General features: G+C 35.5%; 2 protein-coding genes across 4 annotated transcripts; both read right to left on the reverse strand.

The window, feature by feature from the left end:
• Window positions 1–1,371: 1,371 nt before the first annotated feature.
• On the reverse strand, window positions 1,372–4,577 carry LOC121753688 (purple acid phosphatase 4-like). Its single transcript, XM_042148930.1, has 7 exons — window positions 4,301–4,577; window positions 3,307–3,463; window positions 2,802–2,909; window positions 2,593–2,720; window positions 1,905–2,033; window positions 1,749–1,816; window positions 1,372–1,667 (listed from the first exon to the last, which is right to left on the reverse strand). Exons 1-7 carry the CDS (start codon window positions 4,493–4,495, stop codon window positions 1,454–1,456), a joined length of 999 nt encoding a protein of 332 aa, XP_042004864.1. The 5' UTR covers window positions 4,496–4,577; the 3' UTR covers window positions 1,372–1,453.
• Window positions 4,578–9,302: 4,725 nt separating this feature from the next.
• LOC121753704 (pentatricopeptide repeat-containing protein At4g16835, mitochondrial-like) lies at window positions 9,303–12,562 on the reverse strand. Of its 3 annotated transcripts, none has more exons than XM_042148965.1 (4): window positions 12,438–12,562; window positions 10,213–12,364; window positions 9,980–10,129; window positions 9,303–9,761 (listed from the first exon to the last, which is right to left on the reverse strand). In XM_042148965.1, the coding sequence occupies exon 2, from the start codon at window positions 12,205–12,207 to the stop codon at window positions 10,498–10,500; it is 1,710 nt and encodes a 569-aa protein (XP_042004899.1). In that variant the 5' UTR covers window positions 12,208–12,364; window positions 12,438–12,562; the 3' UTR covers window positions 9,303–9,761; window positions 9,980–10,129; window positions 10,213–10,497. The 3 variants fall into 3 exon arrangements, with proteins under 3 accessions (XP_042004899.1, XP_042004893.1, XP_042004885.1); XM_042148959.1 differs by having other exon boundaries at window positions 10,213–10,288; window positions 10,369–12,465; XM_042148951.1 differs by having other exon boundaries at window positions 10,213–12,465.
• Between the last annotated feature and the right edge of the window lie 123 nt (window positions 12,563–12,685).

The following is a 12,685-nucleotide window of genomic DNA, read 5'->3' on the forward strand; positions in this document are numbered from 1 at the left end:
CATAGCGTTGCCAAGACTTATTTATAAAATAAATTACAGTACATCTTTTTGAATGCGATCTCACATAATTAAAGTATATATGTTACCTACCATTGATGGGGTGTTACATGTGACACCTTGCAAGTCGAATTTATGATCATTACAATGTTGTCAATGTAATAAATATTTAATTAACCAAAAGCCCCAAAACTGTCCCCTTCTATGTTAATTGATGATAATTAATTTTGATTACCGTATATAATTATAGTGTCTAGGGGATTTTCATATGATGATATCTCTCATCAATTATTGAAGAGTTTGTGTTTTTATATAGGATTATTTTCTAGTAAAAAGGACACTACTTTTTCATTCAATTATTGAAAAGTTGGTGTTTTATTGGCTTCACTACAAGTTATAATTCTATTACTAATATTTATAAGCAAAATCGAATCTTTAGTTCTTTCTTTGTATTTTTCATGTTAATATTTTTAGGTCTTTCCCCTTTTTTTATCAGGCTCTTATATTATTAATATTATCTCATTTACTAAAATTCTCATACAAGTTTTTTTAACCTAACTTTTCACACATGTTTATAATAATGGTAAGTTTTCAAAAAAAAAATCACTTTACTTTATCTTATTTTTGACCGAACTTTTTCTTTTCCTTTTCTTCCCTTTATATTTTCCTTTTTGGATGACAAGATCATAAGGCAATAGATATGAGTCCCATTTTTGCTGAAACAGGTTTTTGTTCGTTTCTAGTTTCTCCCATCCCATGACATCTTCAGTTGGTTATTTTAGTGTAATTGAATTAACTTGATTGATCAATATTGTCATAATGAGACATCATATAAATTTGGAAGTGTGGAGTGCACGTTTGTTTGAATTCATTATGATTAAACGGGGGTTCGGGAGCAGCGCCCCCGAGTAGCGGGGTCCAAGGGGCAATGCTTCGTGAAGAGACGCGATGTTTCGTTTCAGGCCTCTTCTTATTGATCTTTTTTGGTTCAAAGTTGGATCGAGTTTTAACATATGAAACTTCTAAAAACCTGAATTGTATCCGATCAAATATTGATTCGTTATGAAACAGGAAAATTTGTCGACGGTTGAAGCGTTTATACTCTCTAATGGAAAGTTAACACCCTTCAAATTTCTAAATACATGTCAATTTGCTTTTCATTTCTCTAAATTTCCCCAAATCTCTAAATAAGTTCTTCTCAAAGTCTCTAAATTTCCTTACATAATTTTGCCCCACAAAATTATATTTCTGGCTCCGGTCCCGACTTTGCTGCTCATCAATTTTGACTCTGAGTATTTATTTTAGGAAAAAAGAATTAATTTGAAATTAAATTCAGATGACTTTGGATATTTATTTTAGAAAAAAAATACTATGTAGCGAATGGAATTTGCTTAATTTGGCATTAAAATCATACTATTACATGATATGGGGAAGTTACAAATATTATGAAACCAACCTAAATGGTAGAGAACATTGATTTTGATGCACTCCAATTGTGCAATACATTGCCAAAAATATCATAGAAATATAAAACAATTTGATGTTGATTAATTTCCATGCTTATGAAACCTTGTCCATCATAAAAAAATTGCATCTCCTTAGAGTTGGGCCAATTATACACACCCCTCCACGCCTTCGACCCTGCCCCACTTGTTATAAATTGAAGAGGGCTGCCCAAAATTTGTAATATAAAATTAGAATAAACTATTAAGAATTATGATTTTACTTTAAATTATTAAAAAAATGTTTACCTGTTGGAACTAGAAATTTGCTGCATGCAATGGTCGTGTCCGTTTATGTAAAGATCAACTTTGTTTGACTGATTAGAGGAAAAACGTCTTAACAAGTAAAAATAATGAAACAATGCTATATCGAAAATCATTATAGAAGAAAGGCAACGGACGGACCTCGAGAATTGGAAGAACCTTTTGTTCAAGTTCTTGAGTGTTGCCATGGATACTAGCGCTTTTTATTGTATGGTGACCAACCACGATTTTCCATGTTGCACGCGACTCTCGTAGTGCCTCATCCAAATCCTATTTAATTTTTCCAATTTTAGTTATATAGTAACATATAGACATACACGTTATACATTATATGAATATGGTAACATACTTTTTTAGATGTGGTATAAAATAGACAAAATTGACAAGTCATTTTCTTTGACTGAAAAAAGCAAATTGAAATGCAATTTTCTTATTTGAAATGTTATATGAAAAATTAAATGCACAACTACTAGAATAGTTGATAGTAGGAGAATTATATTGAATGGGACAAAATATGTAAAGAATAAAAGACATTTTAAGGAAAGAGGCCTTTGTTGGATTATTGGGCCCATGATCATTTTCTACTTATTTTTCGATAATTTGATTAATAATGTTTCTCATTTATTATGGAGATGTACTAACTTGAACTCCTAATTTATTAATTTAAAAGAAATCGGCTTACTCGTCAAAACCTATTTCCTTATCAGTTGATCTATTACTACTATAGATGACGGGAGGGTTGTCAGTTCATGAGAACTCGTGCCGAAAGCGAATGAGACTTCTACTAGGAAACAGAGAGAGAAATTAATATGATACATGAAAATTAAACCTGCAATAAATTTGAGAGGTACTTGTCTCTAGGAAGGACTCCTCTCCAGTCATAGATCTGATCTTCAGGATCAGTAAAATATTTGTCTTGCATTGGTGTTGTGTCAATGAAGAATAATTCTACAATATCTGTTTCCAAACATTATTTGGATATTAATAATTGACTTATTTTCTAGATAATATAAATGAATTATGGAAGCAAATATAAACCTGTATTAAGAATAAAAGATTTCAAGCAAAACCATCTATTGTCTCTTGCTTTGAGAGTGGGGCTCAATTGAGCCATGGCATCACCTCTATAGTCATGGTTCCCCAACACTGCACACAATTTAATTAATCAATATAGGAAAATATTATTAATTGATTAAAATGAAACAAATGAAACAGGGTTAATTGTCTGAAAACCATGAATTTTGAATTTGTTCGCATAATGCCATGACAAAAAAAACTGATTGCCTACATGTAATATACTGTTGATATTTTTCCAACCAAACACGACATCATTTATAACTAACCGGAGGTGCATGTGTATTTTCCCAGTTACTATATTAGATGCAATTTCACTGAAAAATTTCGTCATGAGATAATTATGAATAAATCTTTACTTCATAATGTGCGACGGACCAGAATTTGACCAGATTGTAGTATAATTTTTTTTTCTGGAATTTGCACGAAATTATTTTGTAAATAAATATAGTTTGGAGGGAATTCATACCAGTGTACCACATCTTGTTCAAGGCTGGAGAAGTGTATATATCAGAAAATGATTGATAAAAGGCTTCATCATTTTCATCTCTTAATCCACCAGGATAAAAATTGTCCCCAGTTGAAATGATAAAATCAATGTTTTTCTTTTCTGCAGTGATACCCATCTGTCAATGAGACACACAAAAATAATTACTAAATGAATTCAAGGTGAAAATGAACACTAATAGAAAATCTACACATGTGTGCATATTAATTAATAAAATAAAAAATACTAGTACTAAATAAGTAATGTGTAGATCAACATATTATAAAAAAATATAATACTATGAAATATTTAGAACGTACAAGAAAGTAATAGTACTAATGAGCTAGGTTGAATTAATTTAATCCAACCGACATGTGCCCATGCATTAATTCATTATTGATAAATAAATCATATCTTGGAAACAAATTTATTCCCATTATTAGTGTTGAATTGACAATGTGGCCCACTACTTTATGACTGGTACATTTTGACTAAAAGATTCTCCAAAATAATGTTTTTTTAACAAAATGAGAAGTAAGAAGAAAATTAAAATTTACTCGGAAGGTTTTTTTGTGCGAACCTTATCTCTAAGAAAGGAAGAAATTTAATGGAAAAGGAGAAAAGTCTCTTTCTCACATCCTTCCAAGCCATTTTTTCTCCAATATGTGTGGACTAATTAATCATATGTTTACATATATACATAACCATATAATATGGCATGACTTTTGTAAAAAAAATAATGTGGATGAATTAGATCACTTAAAAATGGCATGGTATGTGAAACATTAAGATATGTTGTACTTTAAAATAGAAACTTGGCCATTGAAATGAAAATTAAAATTGTGAATTTTTGTCGAAAAGAGAAAATGACCTATAAAACTGACGAGAAAATTCATTAGACAATGATCATACACAAATCAATGAGAAAATTTCATAACACGAGAATAGAGGTTTCTATGTGATGTTCTCCTTATACCTGATGAGCGAGTAGTGACTGATTGTATTCGCCTTTTCTCCCCCAATCTCCGATGACAAAAGCAGTGATGGATCCATCGGCTTTGGTTGAGGGTTGGAAGCGTTGAAACTCACCTTTGCTCACATCAACAACTAACATAACAACAAGAATTGTCAATGTCACTTTCATCAACTGATGATCATTCTTGTTCGCCATATCTAATTGATATGTGTGTGTAAGAGAGATAGAGAGAGCTAGCAAGTGATGGAGTGTTTCTTGTAGAACCTAAGTTTATATAGAGTTTGAATGTAACGAAATAAAATTAATATTATTGAGAACATTATTGAAGAGGATGGGCAGTGAGGTGCAATTATTAGGGAGATATCCACTATTTTCAAACCACAACTTTGTAAGGCCCTACCAAATCAAGATATAAAGTTATTGTAGTGTTGCCTCACATTTTTTACCTTGTCAAATTTTTTCATCTTATATTAGTACTTATATATTTCATGTTTCAAAAAAATTACAAGTATTTTACTAAATGTATATACGCACACGAAAATAAATGCAGATACAATACAAACGTTGTGACACTTTGAGCATTCACATCCGTGCTCTTGCCAACGAGCACGGATGTGGGCACGGACCTACTTTTACTCCATGCTCTTAGGCAAGAGCACAACACCCACATTCGTGCTCTTCCGCAAGGACATACTCAAGGGTCCCACCATTCTATTATTCAATTTAAATAAAAACATTTCCACAATATTAAAATGCATTAAAAATCCCCAAAATACTATTACTAATTACTAAAAAATTAAAAATTACATAATTAAAATCCTAAAAATTAAAAATTTCATAATTAAAGCCTTAAAAATTAAAAATTATATAATTAAATTCATAAAATTAAAAAAATCCACTACTCGTGGCCGAATTTCGCTCAAATGGATGATGAATGTGTGTATATAGATGATTTTGGGATTAATTTTTAAAAAAAAATCAAAAAAATGTTAATAAAATCTGTATATTTTTGGGAATCCGAAAAAATATATATTTTTATTTTTGGTATTATTTTAAATTTTTTTTAAAAGAAAAAGAAAATGCCAACTGCCAATAGAAATGTGTCACGTCGCCCTGCTCGCTGGCACAGACGTGCTCTTAGCTAGGAGCACGTCCGTTCCAGCGGCAAGAGCGCAGCGGTGGACAGGGGTGTCCTTGCCAGCGGCACCGACGAACGGACGGACCCTGCTCACCGCTGTGGATGCTCTTATTATCTTAGATTATTTGTTAATAAAGATTGTGTCCAACTAAATTATATTCATAACGTGGGCTATAAATTCACCAACCCAATAATGCGGATTTTTTCGGATTTGATATGCTATTTTGTATAGTGGAAGGGTTAATTCAATGAGGATCCGTGGAAAAATTACATTAGAGGTTATGCAATTAATTTAGTGTGGAATAGGGGGATTTAGATGAATTAATGTAGCTCGTCACATATAGCAAGTTTATTAATTTAATTTGGTCACTTAATAAAATAACGAATCGGTTTCTTGGATTCCTCATAAAGAAAAAAAAATAAGAAAAAAATTGACTGTTGGGTTAATTAGGTTGGGAAAGAAATCTAACTGGGGAAATACTTAATTTCTTATAGTTAATATAGCTTACTAATTAGTAGTATGATAATTATGATACCGATTTTGTAAATTGGTAGTTAATATAGCTTACTAATTAGTAGTATGATCATTATGATACCGATTTTGTAAATTGGTAATTTATTAGTATTAGATAAAATTACTTTTCACAAAAATCGTGTATGTAATCCACAATTCCATACTAATCAAAATGATTACAAATGAAAAAAAAATGGAGTTATTGTTGATCATGTGCGTGCCCACTAACAAATGTGAATAACCCGTCCTCCTCTGTGTGAAAGAAGGGGCGCTTCCGACTCCATCTAAATGCCGCAAATATAGATTACAGAACTGTACACATGAAAAATCGACTTTCACATATCAGTTCTCTTATGCACACGAATAAAAAGTGACAATTCTTGAGAAAAATTACTTGCTATCTTCGTCAATGCATTTTGTTCTGCAATTTTTGGTCCGCTGCAATTACATGTCTCATTTCACTTTTTAATAATTCTAACATTTCATAAATTTATCTCACACATATTTTATTGTAAAGTTATATTCCATTCTACTAACTTTTCCAACTATATTTTTTTAACCTGAGTCGTTAAAAAAGTAAGACGTTATTGGCGACCGGCGGGAGTAAGAGAGAACGAAGAGTGATACGTTTAATATTTAATTATTTAGTTGCATTATTTAGTAAAAATAATTTAGGGATTGCATATCTTTTTCATATCTTTTGTCTTGCTCATTAAGTTAGTATCCCTATTATAAATAGGGCTATTATTATTCTCATTAAGGAATCAATGAAATAATCGTTTATTGTCTTTCTTGTTTTCTTTATCGTTTTTCTGCAAACCTAGTTGTCGACGGGATTTCGCCTCCCGGGACTTCTAATCTATCTTCCGGCATCGCGTTAAGGAGATTATCCTAACAAATTGGTGCTTTCATCCTCGAACTCATGGTCGAAGTCAATCTTCGTTCATGGCCGGAGGTATCGCAAGTATCCGGAGACTTGCAATTTAATTCAATAGCTGCAAAGTTGGAGCATATTCTCGCTAGGTTCGCCCGTCTCGAGTCCCGATTGGTTGAGCATGAGTGCAGGGTAGCAGCGACGCTCTCTCCGTTGCAACCCGAACCTGATCCACCCGACCGACCCCGGCTGTACGACCAACCACCGCCCCCAACCTTCTCACCGCTGGACCAGACTCCGATTTCTCGTATTGGGATGCCCCTTTACACCGAACCAGACCCTAACAAACAGTCGTGGAACTCTCACGCCGGTTACCAGCCAAGGCAACTGGATTACCATCCTCCATGGCCACAATTTGTTGGTCCAGAGACATTCGGGCAGCCGCGGTCCTTCCTCGCCAGATACCAGCACGGGCGGCCGGACTACCACCCGCCGGGACAACCCTCATCGCAAGGATTCTCGACATATGAGCAGCCATCCCCAACCGGCTGGCCCCCGCAGCTGTCATACTACCAGTCGTCTCCCCACAACAGCCACTATCAACCCAACGGCTATGGACCACCGACCACATATGAGCATGAACCCTACCACCAGCCGCATTCGGGGGCGCCCCAGCTCCCACCCTATTCTGGTTGGGAGTCTTATGTGCAACGGTTTCTGCTCCAAGACACTCAGGTGGGGGAGGAAAACATGGACGAGAATATGGATTCAAATGGACAACAAGATGTCAACGCCATTGATGACCTGCAAAAGCTGAAGATAAAGCAGCTTCGAGAGGAGGCTGCCAAAAGAGGAATTTATGCTCATGGCACGGAGAAAGAGCTTCTAGACAGACGTTGCACTGACAATGACGATGTGGTACGTGACAATGATATAGTGAAAGAGGAAGCCAATGGGGAGAAAATTGTCACAACTGTGAAGAAATGGACCACCAGCTCAAGCAGGAACAACACCTATAAGGGCGTTGAGGCCGGAAGAATCAAAGGAGGAACCTCGTATTGTTAAGTTTATCTCACTTATTTGCAATATAAGGCAGCCTCTATGTGAAGATCTTGAACGTTGGCGTGGATTTTACCAGAGCATTCATCCTACTCAGACGGGTCTATCACACATCGATATGTCATCCACTGCAAGCATCGAGCCTCACTTGGTGATTTTTTATGGGAATAATGAAGGAAGTCGTTCAATTATTCGATGTGCATTTGATTCGGGGGGAGTTATCTCACCAAAGCTGTTGTTTTGGACTCTCTTCATTGTGTCGTGGTTCCCACCTTGAGGACAAGGTGAATGGACTCTCTTCATTGTGTCGTGGTTCCCACCTCGAGGACAAGGTGAATTTTAACCGCGGGGGAGTTGATACGTTTAATATTTAATTATTTAGTTGCATTATTTATTTAGATAATTTAGGGATTGCATATCTTTTTCATATCTTTTGTCTTGCTCATTAAGTTAGCATCCCTATTATAAATATGGCTATTATTATTCTCATTTAGGAATCAATGAAATAATCGTTTATTGTCTTTCTTGTTTTCTTTATCGTTTTTCTGCAAACCCTAGTTGTCGACGAGATTTCGCCTCCCGGGACTTCTAATCTATCTTCCGGCATCGCGTTAAGGAGATTATCCTTAACAAAGAGCAAGGTGGTACTATTACTATAGTTGATACTCTACCTTTTTTGTATATTTGTATATTCATAAATTTATTCTATTTTACCAAAATATAAATATACTTGTATTAATTGGTTTGACAGAACAACTGAGCTGGATAGTCCCTATCATCCTCGCAGATTGGGATAGATCAAGCTGCCCACAGAATTTGGATAATATATGATGTAACACAACTTATTATTTTCATTTTCATTTTTATTTTTAAATTACCACCACTACAATATTTTGATCTGTTGATTCCATATTTGTTTGATTCTGTTTGGAATTTTCAAAAGAGACCAACTGTGATCATATTGTGTGACATTGTATCTGTAATGTGTTTTTTGTTAGTAAAAATTGGTAATTTCTTACAATTATTATACTCCATAATTTAACGTCCAGATTAATAAGAATTTTGGTTTGTAAAATTAAGATACATCAGTGCTCGAAAATAAAGAATTTAGTAACCTGCAAGATGTTGTTTTCTTGGGTCTTTTTAAAAAATAATAGTATGTCCGATTAAATAATATATCCATTTTCGTGTTCTGAATGCAAGAGATGTATTCCGTAGAGATAAGCCCATGTGAGCAACACAAAAAATAACTGGACTTCAAATATTATAGCATAAAATATTTCTATCCAATAATTTAGTAACGTTATGTGGCCAGTTATGAATGTTATCTTTATATAGAAATACATACATACAAAGACAGGAGTGAGTTATAAACTCATTTTTATTGTGAAAAATACAAAAATTAAAATTACTAGAATGGATGTATAAATTTACTGCATTCATAATGAAATCAAATCCACAAGGAAAAAATGAAATGGAAATCGAGCCTTGATTTTTCAGTGATTTCACCAATTATATTTCGGGGTGAAAAAAATACATGTAATTCTATTTTTTTTCAAAATTTGGCATGAATTCAAAAAATTTTATTCAATTACTCGAATTTTTGGAGTCTGATGGGCAACAGAGGCTTTGGCACCTTCACGTGCTTAATGAGCCCATTAAGCACGTGAATTTCTTTGTTCGAGCCCTCGTACCTCGACCAACAGGAACTTGATATGGATCACGAACCACACCAACTTTTTGATGACGAACCACATCATCTCCCTCTTCATTTCTTTGGTATTCATAAGTTTCCGTACTCATATTCATATATGTTGGGTAAAAACGGTCGTTCCTTCGTCTGCCTCATTTTTGAGGCCGGCTTCTCATCTTATGCCTGAATATTGCCAACAAAGAAATGATTTCATTTTCAACACATCCAACATAACATTGCAAATTTTATTTACACTCCCATGGATAAAGTAGGAATCATACTGGATTTCCATTGCTGCTGAACATGAACGCTTTTACTAACTAAATAGTCAGCTACTCAGCTCAGCTCAACTCGATTATCAGTTTTCTTGAGAAACAAAACCAGTGGCCTAAGATTGTTACCTGCCCATTGCTCTCAGATGTGGGCTTTCGTGCTTCGGACTCAGACTATACTCTGCTTTTTTGAACTCATATGCAAATGTCCTGATTCTGCCTCTCCATCTTTTCATGCTTCTATGATGATCTGAGAACTTTTATCTTCTTTATTCATCTCTGCCAGACAAACAGAAAACACATTAAGCAAATACAAGAAAATAAAGCAAACAATTTGAACTAAATAGCTTCATTTTGCACACCTTCGAAACCCCCTTATGCAGTAAGCCAAGAGATACTTAAACGACGAAGAATATATCCATCGGCCTATTTTCCAATCTAACACGGATAAAATTCACGAAACACTGTAAACAAAAAACCAATACAGTATTAACATTAGGATGTTTTCTTTAACTTACTGGTGGAGATCAAAGGAGTTTTCGATCGTGCAAGTCAATCCCATGCGTCATTGAAACCATATGATGATTAGCTTTATTGCCCACTTGGTAAAAAACCATGGAACGAGCTTCTCCGGCAGCTTCGAAGTATTACCAGTAGTCTCCACAAGAGCACTTTCCATTTTTAAAATGGTGAAACCGCGTTGTATCTCTAACTATTATCTCTCTATCTTCTATTGCTGAAATACATTTCGTTGCTAAATGGCAGTCATCACAAACTCTCAAGTTCTTGAAGACCCTAATAGGCTCACTCAGTGGCAGGCTTATAATCCCCAAGGCTATGGCCAGTTTCTCGCTATGCAGAAGAAGTAGCCGCTCCTTTTCATCCTCTGTGACATCGTGCAAGACAGATTGAAGATCAGGCACATATCCTGCCAGCTTCATTTTCTTCTCGAGCTCGTTAAGTTTTCTGTGTATGTTTTTCAGTTCAGGATGAAGCCTATCTCCTGATCTAAATTCGTGAATCACACTGTTGATCTCAATCCAGCTATATCCAGGTGTTTTAATGGCTCTGATGTCCTTCATTGCTCTTCTAACTCTACGAGCACTGTCCCATTCCTTCTTCGCAGCACACACATTTGCAAGTTGCACATATGCAAATGGATTACTAGGTTCGAGATTAAGCAATTTTGTGGCAGCAAACTCAGCAATTTCTAAGTTTTTATAAATCCTACAAGCACCTAGAAGGGATCCATACATGGCAGAATGAGGCTCAAAAGGCATTCTTTTGATCAAATCCAGAGCACCGGTAAGCTTACCAGCTCGACCAAGAAGATCTATCATACTCGTGTAATGCTCCGATTTTACTTCAATTCCATAATCCTTCTGCATTTTTTCAAAATAATGAATACCTAGTTCAACTAATCCTGCATGGTTACAGGCAGATAAAACTCCAATAAAGGTATTTGAATTTGGCTTCATTCCTTGGTTTCTCATCTCATTAAATAGATCGAGAGCTTTGAGGGTGACCCCGTGTTGGGCATAGCCTGAGATCATTGCATTCCATGTAACCACATCTTTAAGCCGCATCTCCATGAAGATTTTATATCCATCTTCAAGAACCCCACACTTGCAATACATGCTGACTAAGGAAGTCCCCACTTTCGTGTCGAAACAGATAGGGGACTTGAAAACAAGCTGATGGATTTGTTTCCCCAATTTCAACATGGACAAATTACTACAAGCTAAAAGGACACTACTCATGCTTGATGGATTGCCTTGAATCTCCAATTCCATCATTTTCTTGAAAAGCTTCAAAGCATCCTCCCCTCTACCATTCTCGACATAGCCTGAAATCATCGCATTCCATGTCACCAAATTCCTCTCCATCATCTCGTGGAACATCTTTTCAGCCGATTCAACCTTCCCGCTCCTCATGTATCCAGTTATTATACTCGTCCTCACAACCACGCCATTCATAGGAGCTTCCGCGAATAACTCCAATGCCGACTCTAGATTCCCACTCTCAACATATCCCGATATGATCACATTCCATGTGACAGCATTCCTTCTTGGCATTGCAACAAAAAACTCCCGAGCCTCATCCATCATCCTGTTCCACGAAAGCCCCGAAATCATAGTATTCCACGAAGCAGTATCCTTAACTGGGATCTTTCTGAAGAATTCCTTGGCAGCTTCCACATCACCATTTCGGAAATAACAAGCCAACATGAGGTTGTACGAAATATTGTCTGGTTCAGCAATTTCGTCGAACAGTTGGCGGGCTTCTCTCAATTTCCCGGGCTTGCTCGAAAACCCAGCTAGAATTGAGTTCCAAGAGATCGTATTCTTCATCTTCATAGTCTGAAAAACTAGCAGAGCAGAATTTAGGTCCCCGCAGCGGATGTAGGAGGTAATCTTTTTGTTGGAGGAGACAATATAGCGGTTGATTTCAGGCAGATTGGTGTGGAATTGTGAAGGATGTATTGTCAGGGGTTGAATTGCTGGAGCAGAGAGGCTGCAGTAGACATGTTTAGATATTTGTGAGCAAACAGGGATCAAGGAAAAGGATATTTGAACAATCCTTTTACTAGTTTTTAGCTGAAGAAGGTGATGCATTTCTCTTCTCTACGGTGTTTCCAGTTGAACATGAGCAAGTTTAGCACTTGATCATTTTCTGTTGATTTGCTACAATTATCAGCCCCATTCCTCTGAATCCAATAGGCGAAGCAAATGACAAGCAAAATTTGGCTCAAACAAGTATAATTAACAAAGGTGCGATTTGATAAAGTAATAAAAAGTAAAATATTTAAAAGAATAATACTCATGTTAATACTCA

The sequence above is a fragment of the Salvia splendens genome, chromosome 1 (genome assembly GCF_004379255.2).
Source record: "Salvia splendens isolate huo1 chromosome 1, SspV2, whole genome shotgun sequence".
Classification (NCBI taxonomy): Eukaryota; Viridiplantae; Streptophyta; class Magnoliopsida; order Lamiales; family Lamiaceae; genus Salvia; species Salvia splendens.